Source organism: Musa acuminata, unplaced genomic scaffold (genome assembly GCF_036884655.1).
Source record: "Musa acuminata AAA Group cultivar baxijiao unplaced genomic scaffold, Cavendish_Baxijiao_AAA HiC_scaffold_412, whole genome shotgun sequence".
NCBI classification, from domain to species: domain Eukaryota; kingdom Viridiplantae; phylum Streptophyta; class Magnoliopsida; order Zingiberales; family Musaceae; genus Musa; species Musa acuminata.
In genome coordinates, this window is record NW_027020660.1 from 186,952 (window position 1) to 210,213 (window position 23,262).

Genomic DNA, 23,262 nt, shown 5'->3' on the forward strand with positions numbered 1-23,262 from the left:
AAAGGCTATGAAATTAGCAGCGTGGGCTTTAGCATTAAGAACAGTGATTTAAAAAGCGCTATGCGTCAAAAGGCGCTAAGGTCCAAAAACACCCGAGGCATTAGGCGCTCGCCTGAGCAAAGCGAGACGCTAAAATATAAAATTATATAATATAATTAATAAATATAATTATTTAAAATTTTAAATAAAAATATTCTATTAAATTAAAAAAAATTAATAGTATTAAAATCAAAATAATATATTATTAATTTAATAAATACAAATACTATTATTAATATACTATTAACAGTATACAGAAGGAGAAGAAGGAAGAGTGTAAGGGGGTGCTGATTGAAAAAAGAGGAAGCGACAGCAGCAACGACAGCGGGAGCGAGAGTGTAAGGAGGCAACGACAGCGGGAGCAGGAGTGTAAGGAGGCAGCGGCAGCGGGAGTGTAAGGAGGTAACAGCAGCGGGAGCGGGAGTGGCGAGCGACGGCAGCGGCGAGCAGCGACAGCAGCAACGGCAGCGGCGAGCAGCGGCAGCGGGAGGCGCGAGCGACGACAGCGGTAGCGTTTGCGAGCAGCGAAAGCGACGAGCAGCGGGATCGGGATCAGGAGCGGCCGCGGCAACGAGGGTTAGGGTTGGGTTGTCGCTGATATCGATTTTAGTTGGTTCGATTGAACCAACTAACTACCGGAGACCGAACCAGGACCGAACCAGACCTAAAATCCTGGTTCGGTCGCCTAGTTTAACCCAAGCGCTCGCCCGAAGAGCCCTGCGCTTGGGCTCGGGCGAGCGCCCAGGCGACACTCTTTGAAGCGCGTCGCCTGAAAGTTTAGCGAGGCACTCGGGCCTCGCCTCACCTCGCCCGAGCGCCTTTTTAAATCGCTGATTAAGAACTTATGTGTGATTTGCTATCAATGCCATTGCACCTACTTTAGTCCATCATTTTCCATTGTCACAAAAATGCTAATGTTTCAGTATGCAGGAACAATTCCAAAAGCCTATAATTGAATAGCATGTAAGGTCAAGAATATTGGTTCCTTGTGGAAAACACACATAGAGAGAGGATATAAAAAAACTGAAACGCAGGGAATTAACAGCACTGAATGAGCAGTCCAAGAAAAACACAACATGAAACATTAAAGATATAGATAAACAATAAAGAAACCATGCTGATAATAGTGCTTTATACCACAAAACTAAATTTCACAGGAAAAATTCATGTAAATATGTATATAACAAAGACCAAAATATTATAACAGCCATTCGTTGAGATAGAGTTCATCCGAGAATCTCTGTTGCCTTACAATTCTATCTATTCAGTTTCAGTCACAAGCATTATTTCAAATCCTCAGTTTCAATCACAAACGTTATTTGAAATCCTTGACCCCATCAGTAAGCAACAGCATATGTAACAAATAATTAAAGATTAATTACAAAGCATGTTGAGACATGAAATAAAAATCAAAACACTGAAATAATCAGCATTTTTCACATGTTCTTGAACAGAAAGGAGTAATACAACCTTGGACATAACAAGTTTACAAAAAGCATGAAAAAAGTAACAACAGCATGTTAGATCCCATTGTACACATGATCTACTAGAGCTGAGTTTAGTGTGCCACTCAAGTACCAGAGAAACCAACAGCACTTTTTGTGCCATAGAACAAGTGTCACGAGTACTTCTTGCAGCAAAAATTCAAGAAGTCTGTGTATGCACCTTTGTAGCACCTTCTTGTGTTTTCTTTCTAAGTAGTGTTGAAGAACAATATTCAAAAAGAAAAATTATAAAATGCAAAGGCATACAGGCTCGAAGTGCACTTGTATCTAAAAGTTAAAATTACCATGTAAATATTACATTTTTATCCACCACTTTTCTTTTCCTTCTATGTAGTTTTAAAAAATAATATTGAGAACAATAGATCAGAAAACTCATAAACATACAGATTTGAAATGCTCTTGTTGTAAGCAAAACAATGGATTTATATTGGACATGCAACGAAATAAACTTACCTTGAGTCACAGTTGTCCAAGAATAAGCCTTTGATTAGTTCACATATTGGACTCCTTAGATTAATTTATTAAGAAACAATTGGTGTCTTCTAATCTATGTCTTATGGAACTTAATGTCTATCCCTTAATGGTATTGATAGGCAGAAAAGGGACACCAATCCTTTATTTTTTTTAAAAAGTATACTTAATGCTTTCTTTCAACATCAAAAAATTTAAAATAATTTTAAATATCTGAAAAGTCTCTCATTTATGACTAGTTGATAAATGTGTTTGGTCATTATTATTATTGGACATGTGGATCATATAAAGTGTCTTGTCGATTCCAATAACTAATGAGATTCCCAACACTTGCATCTAAGTATTAAAACTGCCATGTAAAAGTTATATTTCATTTTCTGCCACTTCTAGGTCATCGAATGTGTAGTGCAACGGGATAAATTATAGCTCCAATTTCACAATTTGGATACATTTTACACGTCATCTAACTGTATGTTGCTCCTTATAAGCATTAAACAAATTAATGAAAGAATTACACTGGCTAAGTCCAATGAAACTTCAGCGGAACATAATAATGTGTTGGGATTCATGTCATGGTTGGCAATTTTGTCAGACTTTCTTTGTCATTCCCCTTTATTATAAAAACAAGTAGATAACGAACAGGACTCATTTAAGTCAAACCACAATCCTCCTCGTGTAGACGAATCAAATGCATGATACCAAAGAGAATCGTCGTTTCAGACGACAAACGTCACATAAGAAGATTTAATTCGGAGCAAGAAAAGGGAGGAAGGAGGGGGAGCCAAACCAAATGGGGCTTCGAATTGGCCAGTGGTCGAATTCCAAATCTTTGTCTTCTCTCCGCATTTGTCGAAGGAAAGCGACGACGATGTATCGCGGACGGAGAATAGGGACAGAGAAAGGGGATTTGGACGAGGTTTGTGCGTGTGTGTCTATATATATATATATATATATATATATATATATATTTGTGTATTGATTTTTTGATTAATGTTATTATCTTAGTACAACTATATATATAAATCATTAACAAGTATGAAAGGGGGCTAAGATCGATGGGGTCCAAAGTGGGAAAAAGGAAATCGAAAATTTTGGAAAGGAGCGTAAGCATAATATGGGGTCCCCACCTGTGAGGATCTTCAGTGCTCCAATCACAAGTGGAACAGAAAGCGAATGTTGCAACTTTGTGGAATTGAACCCGACGTGAATCGAACACGCACCCCTATGATCTGGAGTCAGACGAGCTACCATTGCGCCACGGATTCAATTGATAAAATTTCAGCATATAATATATTTATGTTGAGAATAAATATGGATAAATTTCCAACCATATAACGTAAACATCTCAAGGTCCAATTTCTTTAACCCATCTCGTTCCATGAGGATTAGGGTTCATGTGTTGTATGATCGGATTCGATCTTGCATTTGCCCCTTGAGGATTATCTTGCCAAGGAAGGATAAGGTTCATCGATTTCGTCCATTTGGATACAATTTTTTGATCATTTTAATCAACGAATTAATCCGGTTAATTGAAACTTTCATTTGGATCCAGTTATTAGGTAGAATTAGGATCCATTTTAGCATCTTATTGCTCACATCTATGCAATCATCAACTCATGCTGTCATTTTTTAACTGTTAATGCATTTTATATGAGCCAAATTCAGTAAATTTTAAACTAACATTTCCCCCAAAAAGTCAACATAACATAATACTGTGTAAAATGCGCTTTTCAGTGGTATACAGGGCATTGTTAACATACACAAACTTACCTTACACCGCTAACGATAGAAGAGCTTTGTAGCAGAAACTGAGCAGCAAGTGAAAACTCTTCGAGTTGTCGAGCACTTCGACATCTGAAGCTTGCAGATGTAACTTATCGGTCTCTGCCCAGACCGATACGTACCAATCCATACATCGAGATACCAATATATACCGACACATTATGTACGGGTATGTACCGAAGCCTCAAAAGGAAGAAACAAATGAAAGTGGATGAAGAAAGTAGAAGGCGGACGAAGAAGAAGAGAAAGGCATGTATTAAGAGTAGGGAGGAGAAAGAGGAAGAAAGAAGATGAGAAGAAAGAAAAAAGAAAAAGAAAAAGAAGGAAGAGGATGAAGCAGAATATGAGAAGAAAGAGGAGGCGGAAGCGTACCTGAAATCAATGACAGAGCAATGGACAGCGGACAACAACAATCGTTCATGCTTGCATGAAAGAGGAAGAGGGCGCACGAAAACAAGCCACAAACCTGTGAAATATTTCCAACCAAACATGCTGCCTATTCTATACGGATGCTGACGAAACTACAACATGTGCTTCTGCCATGTACATGATTATGGACACTATGCAATCACTAGTTCAAAATTTTCCAAAGTCTCAAAATCATTGGCTAAAACTTAATAAATATAAGGAGCAGGAACAGTTCATATTAGGTTATGGGTTACTTCTGTCCTCCTCTTCCTTTTGCCTGTAATCCTCCATCTATTCTACCCGATGGATGTAGTAGCAAACAACAAATGCAGTGGATGGATGCAGTGAATAGCAAGCAAAGCAAAAGCAAAAGCAATGTTCCCTCCACTGATTTAGAATCACAATCACAGTTTTCTCTTTTGTTCTTTTATCTTTTCACCATCTCAACTTTCCTCTTTTCTTTCTTCTTCTCCTTCCATCTTTCTTTTTTCTTCCCTTTGAGTTTGAGGTCATCAAGTAGTGTAAAATTCACCCATAAATCAATAAACTCAAGTATTTTCAACTGATTCTAGCTGATTCAGCTGAGAAATCGACCAAAATTAGATCAATCTTAGACAACATCCATGCAGATTCGACGTATCATGTCAAAATCGATCAAAAGCACCAATTTTTCATCAAAGGAGAAAAAAACGATGCAACCATAACTCCATAGTGTAATAGTAATGTGACCTTTGAAACCATCATCTCAAAATTCTTCATGATAACATAATGATATCAGCGACAACATAAGCAAAGCATCTACTTCAATGCACATCAAGGAGAGCCATAGATCAAACAAAGAATTTGTTTCAGTTTCATAGTCACTACGACACACACACACACAAGCACACACGTCTGCCAAATGTGTTCCCAGAAGTTGGTTAAAAAAAAGAATGGGACAACAGTATCAATTCCTACAGTATCTGATTTTTCCTATGCAGGTAATTATCAGGAAACAATTGACCGAATCAAGATGCTACAAGAAGTCATTGTGTTCCACTTCATATTGCTTTCCTTTCTTTCTACATGTATGCAGCTACATTCCTCTTAATGCACCAGAAAAAAAGGAAGCAAATGGCATAAATCCTAATACTAATAAGTCTCAAACTGCAGATCAAGTTAAACAGAGAGTAAAAGGCCGGAACCTGAAACCATGGATTGCAGGAACCAAAACCTACAGCTAGCTAATCCAGAACTACTATTTGCTCGCACTGTACGATTCAATGAGCTCCGGAAACTGCTTCTTGTAGATGATGACATACCTCTCCAAGAACTTCTTCTCTGGACACAGGATATATGTGAGCGATTTGGGATGACCAGCGCACAGCCCCCTGGACTTCAGGGCTGCCATGAGCTGATATCTTGGGATCAACCTTTTCTCTAAACTATATGTCAAAAGCACAGGCCTCTGACCTATATAAGACGGAGCATATCCAGCCTCATTCACCAAGAATTCCATTTTCATCTTCAGATTCTTCAGGGAACATGTCAAGAAACCAGGCTTCTTTCTGAATGCGTCGAGGAAGTCGGCCTCTGACCACCCGAAGACCCCGAATAGCATCTTTTGCGCATTGAATCTCTCCACGCTAACATTGGAGAGCATCCACAGAGCCCGGTGGAACCTCCCCGAGGTGCGGGCTACTCCGAATCCCTCGACACGACTGATCAAGGCCCTCAAGGTTTCCGCCCTCTGGGTTACCAACGTGGGCTGGGACCTCAGGATCGTTCTAAGCTTTTGATCCGTGAATCCACAGCTCCGTAGCATCTCGACGTTTGGCTGGATCCTCTTCTCGATGCTATACCCGAGAATCCACTGGCGGCGCTTAAAGACCTTTATGAGTAGGTCGTTGGATCCGATGAGTCCATGCCAAAACCGGATCTTGTGCACCACGGTGCGGACGCGATAGTTGATTACGGAGGGATTGGCCACGACGAGGTGGGTGATGTCGGACTGTGAGAAGCCTAACTCCTGGAGAGTTCGGAACTTGGTGGCCAGGGTCTTCTCCACGTCGAGGAGAAGCCATCGGGGGTTCCAAGACAGCAACTTTTTCACATGGGTGTCGTCAAAACCGTGGCTTTTGAAAAATCCAAGGACGGAGTCGGGCTGCCGGCGGGACGCGATGCCGCCGAGGAGATTCGAGGCCTTGGCCGCCTTCTCCGGGGAGACGCCACATGACTTGACGAGGTATTCGGCCATGAAGCTGGGCTGAAGAGCTCCGCTTCCGGTAGCGGCGACGGAGTAAGAGGAGGAGGAGGAAAGTAGAGCATCGGCGGGACGAGGGCGATAGATGAAGCAGAGGGTTTTGGAGAAGAGAGAGAATGCCGGTGACCTCTTCATCGGTCTCCTCTTCTTGTCCGAAGACACAAACCGTCACCAACACCGTATTCCCTTCCTCTCCGACTCCGCCTAAAAGGCAAAAAACCTCGAAACCCTAAGAGCAAGCGGTAGAGAGAGAATTCGCAGATCGAAGTTAATATTCTCAATAAATTGGATAGAATATTTTAGATTAAATTATTAGACCAATTTTTTTATTATTTTAGATGTATAAAATCATTAGATAAAATATTTATGCATACAAATTAATTAGATGGATTTCAGACCACAATCCATCATCATAATAAGATATATATATAAAATTGTCGCTAAATAAACCTTCAACTTTGTTTAAATCATAACAAGAAAAACCGATATGATTTGTACTCTATCTAAATAAAAATATTTTAATCATTTAAAAGCTCCAATGAAATTAAAATTTCGTCCCTTAGTAATATTTTCCTAAAATAAAAAAAAAAAAAATCATCACTTGATTTTCATTTCATTCCGATTCCCATTTTAGTGATTTTTTTTTAATTTGAAAAACTATTATAATTTATTTTTACAACCACGACACTTATGTTAATGATTAAAAAATATTTTTTAAAAAAATATTATATAATATTTTAAGAACAAAAATTATTTCTATGACTCAAAACCTAATCTTCCGAGCAATCTTATCATTGTAATAACCAACATCAGTACTATCAAAAATACATTCACCATCTACAATTACACAGCTTTCAATAGAATCATGAAGAGTAATACCGTAGGCATGATCAGTAGACCAAGACGTATCAATCGTCAGCTTAAACCAGTTATAATTGGGTGGTTTCCATTCAAAACATATTAGTATCTAATAAGTAAGAAGCAACATATGCTAATACTTTGAAGAGGAGGCTTTTAAGCTTAGAGCGAGTATGATTTCAGGCATGCCATAGTGATTAATGATTAATGCATTTGCCATAGACGAAAAGCTCTTCTTTAAGCCAATCATTCGATTAGATTAGGTGGAAAGTTCATTAAAATAGATCTGAAAGTAGTTCCAAAACTCTCAAGCAAATTGACAAGAAAAGAAGATACGATCTCTTATGGATGGATTCAGTCTCATATTCTGCAGCACCAAAATTGATGAAGTAGGGAAATATTTAAAGCAGCAAGTCTGTCCGAAACGAGAAAAAGTGTTCTATGAAGTTCTAAGCAGAAAGTTAAGGACTCTAGGAGTAGCTGGTAGCCTCTAAAAGCTACTCCAGTCCAGTCTATGTTAGAGTTACCAAGAGGAAGCTTGCACTTGGAAGCTTGTCCTTTGTAAGCAGGCCAAGTAACTTTTATCTCATGTTCATCGAGGAACACGATTGAGTAGGCCTGGTACTCAGATCAGAGGAATGCTTGTACTTGGAGGTCGTCAATCCATGCCAAAGGTGACATCCATAAAAGAACTTGCTTGCTCCAACTAGATTCTGAAAGCCAGATGAGCAAAAATATGGCTGATTATGAACGAAGAAGAGCAATAGCTTTTCACACTATAGGAAATCCAACTCAAAATTAGAGCACAAAGTCTACAACCCAAAGAATGGAAATAGAAGAAAAAAAATTGGAGTAAATTCAGTATCAAGATGCCGGAATTCTTGCACTTAGGCAGCAGGATCAATTGACACGAGCAAAAAAATATCTGAGCTACCAGTTTTCCTTGGCACAAGTATGATTGACGATGGAAAAGAATGGTTTTCCTTGAGTAACAACAGGTTCTGAAGCAAGACAGAAGCACAAGTTGATGCTGTTTGCTGATGACTTTACAAGCTGATTTGTTGACTTAAAAATCAACAAGCATTAAGAGTCATTTTCTTACAAGAAATCCCTACAACCTCTTCTTATCTACTACCTACCTCTTACAAATACATTTCAACAAAAGATTAACAAGCCATAAAAAGGTGCATGATCCTCTTTTATTAATATCATGTTCCAAAACCTCTCCACCTCCAGCTCTTGTTTTTCTCTTTCTGTCATGATACTTTTGTTTTGTTGAAACTGATAGGAAAAAACAGAGAGAAGTCGGCATCTGCTACAAAGAATTGCAGGAACCGGGAATTACCATTTCCTTTTGTTGTTCCTATTTGGGAAAAAGATGACACAGCTAATTCATCTATGTATTGGCATTGCAGATCCAAAATTACATAGCACCATTAAAATCCATCTATTTATGAAAAATATGTGACCAAATTTAAAGCATCACTGCTCCTGAAGCTTTCATTATACAACTCAATGAGCTCTGGAATTCCTCCTTGTAGTGAATGACAAACCTCTACAAGAATATATTTTCTGAGAGCGGAGACTTTGTTATGATATTTCTTAATATCATATGATGAGGATAAAAAATATCACAAAAAGAGAAATACATTTTGAAAAACTAAAATTAACCATTTATTTATCTATGTTTGATCAATTCTAACTTGTGAATCTCATCGAGTATGTCGGTACCTTGATACTTTAGGTTCAAATCTCTATGATGCATCAACTTTGATCAAGCAACATCGATACGAATCTCCTTTAGGGGTGAATGAAGAGTTTTATTTACTGGGGAGAGAAGACATCAAAATAATCCGATAAATAAAAACTCAAAAATATCAATATAAAATTATCACCACCTAGGGTATTTTTTTCATCATGTCTCATTCTTATTAAGGCGTTGAGATATATTAGCTATTTACAAGACAACTAAACTCCGATTCACAACAATTTCTTTTCATAAAATTTAAATTTTTTATTCTCCAAATAAATTTATTTTTAAAATACTAGTCAACCCTAACACTCCACTAGAAGCTCATTCTTACCAAAGATGAATTTAAGTAAAATAAAATTGGAACCTGCATACAACCTTGTTGTTGTTGTCTTCATTGGTGAGCTTGGATAATCTCTAGGATACATATTACCATCCTTAAAATATTATGATCCTTAGTTGGGCATAAATGTGACTATTCCATATCGATACCTGCATTTTGGAAATATTCAAATATGTCACTGAATGCATCCTGTTGAACTGTCAGTTTCTTTTTTTCTTTGATCTTTCCTTTATTTTCTATCATTCGGTAGAACTTGTTTTGAAGAATGCAGTGAATGCACTCACAAGGTAGTAAGCTGTGGCAGCGTCACTACCAGCCAAATGCAGAGCATCTGAAATAGGCAGCGTCACCTGAAGCGAGTGTCATTTTTCAGCATCACATCACTTGCCATTTCCAAAAACGAAGACTCCGGCAGAAAAGATAGCATGATCATGGTAAAAGCCCTGAAGTAGTGGAGTACATGCAACGGAACAGATCACATCTTCTTCTTCTTCTTCTTCTTCTTCCATGATATGGTGTCAATTCTTGTCTCGTATTAGAATCCATTCGTTGTACCTCCCTCCCCAAGGGAATGAGTTGGGATTACAGAAAGCCCAGTGCCGCCCAAAAGCTTTCCTTCTAACTAGAGATGATAAAATGCTAAGGGACTCTCCACAAGCAACAGAACACTTGGGAGAAATCAATGATGTGATCATCACACGAAAATAATTGTGTCTACAGATGGCCATCAACCCGAAGTGAACACAGGCGGATAAAGGGAGCAACTGGTTTGTGAAAGAGAGTAACCACAAAGAGGTGGTGTCGAGTTATCTAGAGAAGCATCGGACACTAACACATCTCTGTGGAGCTCGGTGGCCAACTCCTGTAACACTTGCTCGTTCCAGTATTTCCAACTGGTAGAATCCAAGTAATGCCTTCAGAGGAATGAATACCTAGTTCTGCTTTCCTAGATTCATCTCACAAACAGATTTGACATAGAATTCTAGCAGTTAGAATTGAGGTATTCTTCAGAAGGAAGATTCATACAACTAGTTTGCATGGGTGTCCGAGGATTAAGAGGATATTTGTTTCTCGAGGAATGGGAGCTTTTGAGAACATTAAAGTTTTGATGGAGGGATCAAACAAAAAATGGCACAATCCTCCATTTTGACTGAAAACATATAAATCCTGACAGTCGTAGATAATTTGGAAATGGGTAGCGGAGCTATTTATGTGAGCAGGCAAGAAGCAGGGCTGGCTATTGAAAATCTGAATTGCTTTGGAGATTACCTACAGAGAAAGGATTGACCACTTTCCCCTTGCAAAGGCTTTCTTGACAGGCTGTTCTGATCCATCTATTGGATGTTCTGATGCAGACAAATCAACCAAGTCCTAAAGAAAAGAAGAGAGAGAGAGAGAGAGAGAGGAGTCCTTCGTATTGAATTAGGTCAGCAATAAAACCTGAAACAGAGCCATGTGCCACCCCCTAACCTGTTCTGCGGACCACTAAAACCAGCCCACTCAGGTTGGTGTAACTCCATTCTGCAGCAGAATGATGAACATGGATTAATTAGGCTCCATTCACTCTTTCTGACTTGGATCTGTCCTCAGACCAAAAAGGATGATAGCATGTATCACTCTTCTCACATACCTACAAAACAAACCACTGCTTGCAAGCTCTCTTTTTTTTCCTTTCTCCCTTGAACAGAAACAAAATTGAGACACCCAAGAAAATTGAGGAAGCAAATATGGTAGTCGTCGAGCTATGTTTTAACTTGTTATATTGCAAAAGAGGAAAATGATGAAGTTTTGCACAAGAATGCTACATAAAAAGATACATAATCTCCTCTCTTATAATCTCTATAAATGCTTTATAAATCTGCTTTACCAATATCCCACCAAATGTATTTCCTTGGCTTTTTTATGTTGCCAAATCATACAGATTCCAACTATAATAATCTTATTCTTGATCACTCTTAGAATGATTAGTGTCATGGATGATATGATATATCCATGGAAGAGTTCCATCCCCACCACCACTATCTACGCTTTCCCCCAAACCCACATCGATGAGGACAGCTCTCTCAAAAGAACACGCACAAAACTCCCACCATCATGATGGGCACAAGGAAGGAAAGGCTCAAGATGATGCTAGGAGAAGGACGGCCATCTCGACTCGCACGTGTGGCGGATTTCCATCACTTGCTTTACAGCCGTCCGATCACCATCAGTGGCTTCTGATACATACGGAGGAAACAAAGCACACCCCCCGCGCACGAGGATGGCAAACATCGGATCCGTTGCTTGCCCTCGAACAGCACTTTCCGTGCTCTCTCGGTGCTCTACTGACACATGGCACAAGAAAACAAGTATGTATGTAAAGTGACCTTCAGCATCGGCGAGGCGGTGGCGGAGGTTAGACCGTCAAGGTGGAGGAGATTGCTCCGGAGGAGGAGGAAGGGCGGCGGCTCCTACTCGCCGCGGAGCGAGAGGAGATGGTGACCACAGGCTGAGAGATTCTAGTGGGAGGGTCGTCGGAAGAAGAAGCGGCGGAGGTGGCGAATGAGTTGGTGGTGGAATTGCTCCTCAGCGTCCTCCTCTCGTTCTCGACGCCGCCGCCTCGGGAGCCGCTCTTCCCCTCGTCCGTCGCTCGTTGCCTCACCGACGCCACCTGCACCGGCAGCACGCAGTTGCACAGGTATCCTGGCGCCCGTCGGGATACCACCGTAAAAGTCGAATCTTTGGGGAGGAGAAAGCGGGGATTTGGGGGTTGAGGGGAAGGGGAATACCGATTTTGGCGAGGCGGTTGACCCACTTGGGGATGGGCTTGCCGGTGAGGCGGAGGCAGGCCTCGTCGCAGAAGTGGTTGCAGTTCTTGGAGACGAGGTTGTAGGTGTCGCCGGTGTACTCCGCGGCCATCTCCTCCATGAGCGCCCGCACCTCCCGCGGCCCCAGATCGGTGCGCCCGATCAGGATCGACTTGCGGAATGTAAACCCTGGGCACTGCCGCGGCTCCCCCTCGAAGATCCCCGTCGTCGGGTGCTCGTGGGCCCCGTAAGCGTACTCCACCCCGTGCGCTGCCAGCACAAATAGCTTAGCCAACCCTAAAGAAGACCCATCCCGATCACCGCTATCACCCGAATCGGGGCCGTCGTGCGCGGATCGGAGCTCACCTTGGACGCCGGAGTGGTAGACGCCGAGACCGAGCCAGTAAGCGTAGCCGTTGATGGGGGTGAGGTCGTAGACATTGAGGTAGACGGGGACCGCCCCCGACCGCCGCTTCCGCGAGGGCCCTCTGACGAACATCATACGGCGGCGGAGGCGGTGGCACCGGAGGAGGAGGAGGAGGAGGAGGAGGAGGAGCCGGCGAAGGCACTCGACCCGACGACGGATCACAGCAGCGACGGCGGCGGTGGCGAGCGATCCACCATCTCGGCCTCAGTTTGGTCCGGTGAAAGTCGCGCCTTTATCTATCCCCTGCCACTCGATAGTGAGAAGTGAATGGGGACACGGGAGGGAGGAATTAAAGAGGTGGGGGGGTATTTATGGAAAGATACGAGCCGTTCTATTCACACATAAATTGTAATGCGTAAAACATTAAATTAATAATAATATTCATTATTATTATTATTTTTAACAAAGTGAGTCTATTCAAATATGACATTATTATTACACCCAAAAGAAGATCGAGGAGTGAAGCAGAGGGAAACAAGACATTATTGGGAGGGATAAGGATCCCAAGGTTGGGACTGGAGGCTTAGGGCCAATGGAGAGTGGGCATCCCACTGTTCTTGGTCAAGTCTACTGAAGCTTCGAGGAATGACAAATTGGGGATTTATAATTAGTTTTGACTTGAGATTATTACCACTCCATGAAAGTGTTTGTTTATTTTGCAATAAATATTTTTTGGGCTTACAACTTCTCTTGTGAGAGGTTCTAGTTTTATTTGTTTATAAATAAATAAATAAATAATAATAAAGATAAATCTGATCCAAAGAATTTGGAATGACCTGAAAAAGTTTTTACTAGCCAAATTAATAGGCATCTCTAAAAGATTTATGGAAGAAGTCATTAAAAGCCAGTCAAGTAATATTTTAGATATAAATGACATTGATTTATTAGTTGTACACCTCAGTATTAAAAAAAAAAAGAATTTTGCAATGGAACCAATTTTAGTACAAATAGTGGTGATAACATATTTGGATTTCTTGATATATATATATACTATATAATTGTTTAATTTTAGATTTGTCTTTTCAATTGCATACATGTCCTCTAGAAGAATATATTTATTTGCAGTGCTTGTGCTGAGCTGAATAAGGTTGACCTAAAAATAATGACATCCTATCCCAGAAAACACTATAATTATTGCTTGTTGTCTGGGAATTATTGTTCCTCAATTGCACTATTATTCCTGCAAACCACTTGTAGATTGTCAAAATTAACTAATTTGTAGTAGAGTTTTCTATGCATATAGTTAAAATTAACTAAATAGATTGTCACTTACTAACACTGTAAATTCAAAATATCATCTAATAAATTTTTACACCTAAAAGGTATTGGTTGTCATGTGTCAGATCCATTTATCAAGATTAAAAGCATTGGTTAAATTGTATATATAATATTAATTCTGCAATGATATATACTAGATTCCATTGAGAGCTTTAAATTTCATCTGACAAACTTTAACATCTAAAATATTAATTTGGTGGTAGTGTATCATATCCACTAACTAAATATAGAGGATTCGAAACTCATCTAATAAATTTTATACCTAATATATTGATTGATATGATATGATAATAGTTTACTCACTTATCAAGAATAAAAAGTTCAACATCAAATTTAATAAATTTTAAAAATATCAATTGGTTTAGATGATAAACATATTGATAACAAAGTCTTGAATCCAATTTTACTACTTACCCTTTGCCCAGAAAAAATCTTTGAACTCATATGGAGTAACTTAGAAGAAATATTAAACTAATGATAAAACTATGTCCTAGACATAGTTGTAAGAATCTTAACAGCTATTATGATTATGATGTCATGGGATGAACAAAAGCATTATTAAATACAAATAGTTTATGAGTGAAGAGGATATCCATGGCTGAGTTTACAATGATTTGGTGGGAGAAAAGATATGAATCCAGCTAAGTAGATAACGGGAAAGAGAGCACAATCACAGAAGAGACCATAATGATCATGTTTATTAGGGTATTCCATATCCTAGACATGATAAAATATTCACCAATTTCAATCAATAGTCTGAGCCATGAATCATATAGCTACATCAGAATTGTTTGAAGTGTTCTTCATGGACATCATCTTCAAAGACAAAAATGTCACTTTATCTTGTTCAAGGGAAGCATCTTGTTGAGATATCCGACGGTTAATTAGCATAGCATATTGTTGTATGATTGATAGGTATTTGATTGCGGCTATGGGTTTTGACATTAAATTTTGGAGTTATAATTTCTTCAAGGATCCATTGAATGTATTGCACCCTCCAATAAGTTGCATAATTGGTATATTGCATGGTATGCTATGTAAATGGGGATAATATTTTTTTTGTCATATTGTTAAAGATTAAAAGAAATAAAGACATCAACTAGGTATATATTTTTTTACATCTCTTTCCTACTTAGCGTCTCATTATATTCCATATGGAATCAATTATGATGCCATTTGTGATGACATGGTTGTCTGAGATAGCTAATCTATTAATTTATTATGACTAAATCATTTGTTTAGATTGCCAAGAGTTTAGTTAATGATTATACATCTATTAAGTTTGTATTAATCAATCTAAGTCTTCTCACACTAATATAGAACTAAACTTATAAGTGTCGCAATAAAGTTATCTTAATTAGTATTTATTAGTTGGAGTTGATGCTCAGCTTGAAGTGACTCTATTTAACTCAGGTTCTTCTACGTTTGGAGTAATTATTTTTGAAAAAAAGAATAATATTTTTTTTTAATTTTTTGGTAATAATTGCAAATTTTGTTGAGAAGACTTGATGATTTGATGTAGCATATATTTTTAAATCATAAATTAATTGAGGATCATAATATGTAAGAACATAAAGTTATAATTTCATATTGTCTTTATCATATTATAGAACTTCCATTGAGGATGTTAATCTTGGAACATTGTAATTGGCAAGTGATTTTGTAAGGGAGTTAACTAATTAATCATAAACATGGATATGAAAAACATATAATTGACATCTAAAAATCTATGATAATATATTTCATTTAAGAGTATAATATAATGTTGAAGCATTCATAAATGACACGGATATTATTATAATATATTATTAAAGAAGAGATGATGCTAATTTTGCGTAACATATTGGTGATTCAATTAAGTTTTACAATGATGATAGCAATGGCTTAGTATCGAAAGTCTCCTCCTATTATCGATATCATATTTCTGTTTGTTTTGTACAACTTTTATCAAATATTTTCTATTTTTTTCATTATTTTTATCGAATATTTTCTATTATTTTCATTGTTTCTCTTATCAAATCCGATCATAAATATTTTCTTTCACTTTATCTCATCCTAATGAACAAGTGATATGTACTATATAGTATTTCAAATAGTGCTACTTACTAAAAAAAAAATGATATTATCCTAATGGTTACTTGATAACTATTATTATAGATAAATTATCTCAAAGATAAATATTTACCGCACGATCCCTCGTAACATAAACTCTTAGCATATCCTCTAATAATATCTGAATTATTCTTTTTAACTAACTATCTATTTGAGAATAAAAAGTAACGGTAAAAATTAACTTTGTCTCTAAGTCTAATTATCTCTTAGATATAAATAAAGTAAATTGATCAATAAAATAATTAATATAAATAAGTAAAAAATATATTGTCTTAGTCAATTTAATCATGGTAACCCAAATTTTATCATATCTTTTGTTGGTATTAGGTAAACTTATAATAAAATATTTATTGATCTTTTATCATTTCTATTAAGATATTTTATAATAAATTTAAAATATTTATTAATTTTTAATATTTTATTTTAATTTATTCACATGTCAGTAAACCCATGAGAACAAGGCAGCCTTGTTCTAAAGCATCAGCCTATCTAAGGCCAATCATTGAACCTGATTCCAAGCGAGAGAGTGTCGCGATTCTGACCATCTCTGCTGGCGTGGATGCCAACAGAGTCTGACTCATATCAAATGGGGGGAGAAAGGGGCCTTCTGCTCCGACACCCTTTTTATCCACACACTTCCACAAGCATTACTGTCCATGTTGACTCATCTCTTTATCCTATGACCGAATTCCAATCCCATCTGCAAAAGGCAAGCCAAGAAAAAGACACAAATGGCTACTGAACTGAGAACTGTAGGTGTCCATCTTGACTTCAGTTTAGAGGATGGCTGATGTCTACTCGTAGAAGAATGGTTGGCTGACAGGACCAGCAGCAACTTCTGTAAAGCATCTTCCAATCATTCTCTTTCAAAGGCACAGACATCAGTAAGAACAAAGTTGCATGGCTGTAATTGTCCAGCTTGACTTCATTTTAGGGAATGGTCGATGACTCCTTAGAGAAGAGAGGTTTGCTCGCAGGACCAACGTCAACTTCCGTAAAGCTTCTTCAAATCATTCTCTTTGGCGGGCACAGCTATCAGTAAGAACAAAAGTGCAAGTGATGTGAAGATGGCTTGGGAAGTGGAGAGGAGTGAAGGTCGATCCTTGTAAGACTATTATCAGCAAAAGAATCCTTTTTTTCTTCTTTGTTACTGCGAATGAGAAACCTATATATAATCTTTAACCTTCCGATTACGTTTCTTTCTCAGTGGCTTACTTTCGTATGACAAATTGTTTCTGCAAAATGAAACATGATACATTATTATGATTGATGATCGTAGAATGAAACAATTTATTATTGTGATTACCATCAAATAATCTAAAAATGTGATTATTCTCTGCAGGAAAGAGTTATCAATTATTATGGTTAGGAAACACCATCTCCACTTGATTCATTGGAACTTAAAGCTATTCCTCAATTCATTCACTCGCTGCATAATTTGGGGCACATCAATCAATGTTAACTACTCTTTTCTATCTTCAAGATTAGTCACTTGCTTTTCACATCTCATCTAACTTTTCTGGCGTCATGAACATTTTCTTTTAAGCTGTCAAATAATATTCTATCAGTTATGGCATAATAGTAAGAAATATACATGATAATTTTCAAAATAAAAAAGGACTAAATTATCATTTATGTACTTTGATTGTGCCACAACATTCAAGATATTTTTTGGTATGCTATTATTCATAATAGTTAATGTGAATTTTCTTTTTTTTCCCCACAGTTTTTATTCAACAAACTTTGAATACAACATTTAGAAGAATCCATGTTAAGGCATTCTTTATATTTGCCTCTTCCCTATTTTAATTTCTTATCTAGGCATTATCATTCCTAATATAGTATTACGTCTCATCCTCTTTATTGTCTTAGGAATTATATTAGCACAGAACCTTCTAATCTCCGTTGAATTAATCCACTATATATATATATTAGAATTTGATTAGAAAAGTCATACTATTATTTTAGGCAACATATCATAATAATTATACCAATAGTATATCAAACATGTAAAACTTGATATTATAATAGAATAATTTAGAAAACATTAATAATCATATGATTCAGTATTTACAGGACTAATAAATATTCATCAGTATCCATTGGTTCGATTAGTATTAGTTTCTTCATAGGAAATTAAACTTGCATGTACGTACGTGGAAATAGAAACTAGTAGGTGGCGGCCATGGGAGGAAGCGGGAACAACTATAGTCCATGAAAACCCTTCGCTACCCCCAAATCCAACCAACTACGAGATCTAAATATAGATTATGATGTCATGTAAGTAGAGCTGTGTCGGAGACGACGGCCATAACTCTCGACTCCCTGCAAAGTCTGACAGATCTCGTACCTCCCTTTGACCAAAGCGAAGCCGTCAATCATCCCGCTTTGCGGCGTTAAGATCCGTGCAAGAGCAGAAGAAGACATTTGATGGCAATAGAAGAGGCAGCACAGAGAGAGAGACAGATGTACCTCTTCAGCTCTTCCCCCTTGGATTCTGAGCTGATCCAGCTCATCACCATCCCCTTCCCTGATCAGATTCAATCCCCACCTCTATTAATTGCTCTTAATCTGTTTCATTTCGCTGCCGTCAACCCAAACCCCCCACCCGCTCTCTCTCTCTCTCTCTCTCTCTCTCTCTCTCGACCTTTCATGAAATCTCTTGGGCCTTCCTCTGTCTATCTCCTCTCCTCTGTTTCAAGGAAATTAGCATAAAAAACAGCACCAAAAGAAAAGAAGAAAGGAAGGAGGAGCAGAAAAAGAAGCTTGTGGGATAGAGAGGAGGGAGGAGGAGGAGGAAGGTGTCATTAATTTGCGTAAAGGTGGGATCTTTGAGGAGGAGGAGGAGGAGGAGGAGACATGGGGAACGTGACGTCGTCGGTGGCGGCACGATTTGCGTTCTTCCCACCGGAGCCGGCGACGTACGAGGTGTTCCGGGAGGGGGGAGGAGAAGGGCCGCTGTGCCTGTCGAGGCTGCCGCCGGGGAAGAACGTGGAGGTGCACCTGGTGGAGACCAAGGCCGGGAACCGGGTGGTGGCCACCTTCTGGCGCCACCCCTTCGCCCGCTTCACCCTCCTCTACTCCCACGGCAACGCTGCCGACCTCGGCCAGATGCTCGACCTCTTCCACGAGCTCCGTTCCCACCTCCGCGTCAACATCATGAGGTAGACTTCCCGTTTCCTTTCTCTTCCTTCTTCATTTTTCGTTCCTTTTCTGCGGGGAAAAATATGAATTTTTTGGATTATCTTGTGCTGGATTTAGATCTTCTAAGCGAATGCCACGACTAAATGAAATTACTAGGATTTTAATAGGGAAAAAGGAAGAATTTTAATTTATGCAGACCTATTCAAGATTACGCTTAGCTTCATATGATCTATATCATGCATCCATGCTCGTTAGGAATTCTCTCTAACGTGCAGGTGCAGGCTTTGTTTCTCAATTAATGTGCTTTTCTACCTCTATTCGTGTTGTTCCCTCAAACTTTTCATCTGTCTTTGCACAGATTCCTGGTTGTCCTGAATCCTAATTTTGCCTTGATTCCTCTGCTAACCTATCGGTTTATCGTTTGCCTTAACCAACCTACATTTAAATTTCTGAGAAAGGCAGATTGAAACTTGAGGTTGTAAGCCTTGTGCATGTGATATTTTATTAAATTTGGAGACAATTTTATGTATAGATTACAGAACTACAAAAGGAACTATTAGATTTTGAGGAAGGAAAATTGAAACTTGAGGTGATAAGCCCTGTGCATGTAATCTTTTGTTGTACTTGGAGAGCAGTTTGTGTATATATAATGGAACCAGGAAACGATTGTTCAGAGGGTGATATTTCCCAGGGGAGCTGACAAAGAGGCTACCATTATGCATCCACTCTTTCATTGTGATCACCTTTGATTTGATCTTTTTTTGTCATATGTCTACATATATGGCATGATGAGATATCCGAATAGACTTCTTGAATTCTTATCTGAAACAACAATTCTATCTTGTTGCTTTTGTTATCCTCTCTCTTCAAGGATGCCATTAGTATTGTTCAATTTTCCAATTTTTGAATCTCAAATTGGACAATAGAACAAATATGTTATTGCTTTAAAATGAAATCATAAAAATCCTTTTTGATGTAAGATGCAGTGAGAACTCATTGATGACATTATTCTCTTTTGCAGTTATGATTACTCAGGTTATGGAGCATCTACAGGAAAGGTAAACATTTGTAAATAAGCAAGCAATGGAGTAATATTTTTCTTCCCCTGAATTCTTTAGGTATTTTGTACGATTTGTGGATCTGTAACGCTATGACAAAAGGATCATGTGTTCTCCATGATAATAGTTAAATCAATTGAATTGAACTATGGATAGGTAAGGCCTACCAATGTTTTAAATTTCAGACTGATGCCTATTTCAGTAATCTATCTGACTGATATGATACCTGATGTACTTGGTGGGTACTCTGAGCCATACCATCTGATATCGGCTAAAATAATATTGAAAAGTTAGATGCTATCGGGCCATATGATCGAATATAATTTTGATCAGACTGGTAAAAGCCTAAAACATTAGCTCCATAGTATATAATCTAAATGGAAAATTTCTTTTCAAAGAGGTACTCGATATCATAAATAGATAAAGAGGGTCTCTAGTGATGGAGTAAATTAGTTGTATCAATTCAACATATGAAATTCTGTTTAGCAAGATCGAAGCACCCTTAGAAGGGGTGACCAACTCACAGAAATCCATAAGTTTCAGGGGTAAATCACCATAGTATTTATGCTTCTGATATACTCGAAGTAAATATTTGGATAAAGCACTCTTTTGAAATATATTTTCAAATTTTATAGTCAGGCCATCTGATGGCTGATTTTTTTTTTTTTTCTTTGTAATTTGAAAGGATGTGAAAAGTTGCTTTAAGAAATCCTGAACTCTATGATAGGTCTAACATAGCCAATCTATATGATTATTATCAAATTTTATCATATGAACTGTGTTGAAATTACAATCGAGTCTAAGCATGCTTTTCAAGAACTTCAGGATAAAGATGTTGATAGCAACTGCTACAACAACTTTTATGAGTTGATATATTTTCATCAAAAGCACTCATTCTACTATAGTTTTGGTTGCTGATAGTAACTTGTTTTCCTTGTTACTTGTCGTCATTCCCAAAAGCCATCTGAGTTCAACACATACTATGACATAGAAGCAGTCTACGATTGCTTGATGAAAGAGTATGAGATAAAACAGGAGGATCTCATTTTGTATGGTCAGTCTGTTGGTAGTGGACCGACATTGCACCTGGCTGCACGTTTACAGAAACTGGGAGGTGTAGTCCTCCATAGTGCAATCCTCTCAGGCATACGAGTCTTGTATCCTGTGAAAGTGACATTGTGGTTTGATATTTTTAAGGTAAGTTTGGAATACAACCATTATAGATTTTCTTTTCCTGCATTTATTATTCATATTCATGTTCTTACTAGTTCATGGACTTTTCGTTTGCAGAACATTGACAAAATTCGACAAGTAAACTGCCCAGTTCTTGTTATACATGTAAGCCTTCTTGGTCAGCTTTCTGATGAACAAATTTCATCTCTTATTTGAGCAATCTGTTCCGCAATGTTATGTTGGATATCAGATCGGTCATTCTATAAGTGTACTTGCAAATTAGGACATTGAAGTTGTATAATGAAATAACTATGAATGTCTTAAATTCCTAAGTGGTTTTGCATTATATTTCGTTTGATCTGTACCTAGCTTTTGCATCATCATCATCATCTAAGCCTTTTCATGTCATCTATATAGGCTCAGTTGTAAAGCATATAACAAAATAAAAAAGTCAAAACTGAAGATTTGTTTCACAAGCAACTATCACAAGTACCAAGTTAGTTGATGGAAAATGCTTCTCTTATTGGTTCTCTTCTCCAGAAATGTCCAAATTGGTTGATATCCACTACATGCTCAAGTTTATGCAGGCATTTGAAATTTCCGATGCCTACAATTTTGTCAGAGTATTGCTTAACTAAAAGAAGTTGCTTTGAGATTGACCGAAGATAAAATGTTTGGATTCAATGTTTGACATCCTCTTTTGTTGTTTCTGAAACCATTTGGCATGAACTCTTTGTACAGTATTACTTCAGAATCTCAATTCACTCATCTATTGATGTTCTTGATCTTTTCAAATGTGATTTGGAGATAAAAAGGACTCGATATGATGCCTTACACCATCTACCACTTGTTTGTAGGGAACCTCCGATGAGATTGTTGACTGGACTCATGGAAAACGCCTGTGGGAGCTATCGAAAGAAAAGTACGATCCATTGTGGATCAAGGGAGGTGGCCACTGCAACCTAGAGACATTTCCCCAATTTATCAAGCACCTGCGAAAATTTATCAATGCGATGGAGAAGCACACTCTTGTGAAACAGATAACACAGAGTAGTCTGTCGATATCAGCCGTCACAGAAGTAAAATATAACAAGTGTTTGAGACTTGGCAAAAGATAGCTGTTCTAACAACTCTTAAAGTTCCCCATTCAGCTCGGCTGCAATGAGTCTCTTGGGTCAAACAGTTGAAGATTAACAACATCGAGATCACGAATTGATCCATCGATAAGTAGGCGATCATGAATTTAATTATTCTTATGATTTGCCAGATTGATGGCTTATGCAGACACTCACCACCTCGAAAGCAGAGGATATGGCTTTGTTTCTTAGATCATGCACTTCATGTTCTCTTTTTCTCCTCAGAGGAACAGACTATGTTCTCTTTCAATTCTGTAAGTAGTACTTGTATCTGTTTATCAACATTGGAAAATGAAGCTAACTGATGGAAGACAGATGATAATGAGTTTGTAATCGATTAATAGATGTAACAAGAATGTAGTCAACCTTCAGAACGAGCAAAGAAATGTTTGCAGTGGAGAGAGTGACTAGTTGTCTTGTATCTGTGAGATGCTTGAATTTGATAGTTTGTTGGATTTGCATTGCATTGGAAACTAGCAAGTGAGAGTATCATAATCTTGCCATTAGATTCTTGTCACAGAGATTTGCACACCAAGAAGAATATTGAAATATCACAACTGTGAATGAGACTTGTGATTACAGACAGTCCAAATGAGCCAAAGTGTCAATAACGGTAAACAACAATATCATTTCATGTAAATTATGGTATGTGGGCTACAAATGAGAAGCTTGTCGATCAAGGCAGACAGAGTTTAGGAAACTTGGCCCAATATCACTTGTTTTGGAGTTACATCGTTTAGTTCTTGGGGG

At 38.1% G+C, this 23,262-nt stretch overlaps 3 protein-coding genes and 1 non-coding gene across 5 annotated transcripts; 1 reads left to right on the forward strand and 3 right to left on the reverse strand.

Moving 5' to 3' along the window:
• Window positions 1–3,208: 3,208 nt before the first annotated feature.
• On the reverse strand, window positions 3,209–3,280 carry TRNAW-CCA (transfer RNA tryptophan (anticodon CCA)). The gene has a single exon. It is a non-coding gene; the product is annotated as a tRNA-Trp (tRNA).
• Window positions 3,281–5,442: 2,162 nt separating this feature from the next.
• Window positions 5,443–6,582, reverse strand: LOC135658699 (transcription termination factor MTERF15, mitochondrial-like). Its single transcript, XM_065176166.1, has one exon. It carries the CDS (start codon window positions 6,580–6,582, stop codon window positions 5,443–5,445), a length of 1,140 nt encoding a protein of 379 aa, XP_065032238.1.
• A 4,547-nt stretch (window positions 6,583–11,129) lies between these two features.
• LOC103970998 (deSI-like protein At4g17486) lies at window positions 11,130–12,882 on the reverse strand. Of its 2 annotated transcripts, none has more exons than XM_065176195.1 (3): window positions 12,551–12,882; window positions 12,167–12,454; window positions 11,130–12,048 (listed from the first exon to the last, which is right to left on the reverse strand). In XM_065176195.1, exons 1-3 carry the CDS (start codon window positions 12,684–12,686, stop codon window positions 11,897–11,899), a joined length of 576 nt encoding a protein of 191 aa, XP_065032267.1. In that variant the 5' UTR covers window positions 12,687–12,882; the 3' UTR covers window positions 11,130–11,896. The 2 variants fall into 2 exon arrangements, with proteins under 2 accessions (XP_065032267.1, XP_009383188.2); XM_009384913.3 differs by having other exon boundaries at window positions 11,130–12,080.
• A 5,695-nt stretch (window positions 12,883–18,577) lies between these two features.
• LOC103970997 (uncharacterized) lies at window positions 18,578–22,847 on the forward strand. Its single transcript, XM_009384912.3, has 5 exons — window positions 18,578–19,165; window positions 20,167–20,203; window positions 21,164–21,400; window positions 21,494–21,541; window positions 22,234–22,847. Exons 1-5 carry the CDS (start codon window positions 18,861–18,863, stop codon window positions 22,492–22,494), a joined length of 888 nt encoding a protein of 295 aa, XP_009383187.2. The 5' UTR covers window positions 18,578–18,860; the 3' UTR covers window positions 22,495–22,847.
• The last annotated feature ends 415 nt before the right edge of the window (window positions 22,848–23,262 follow it).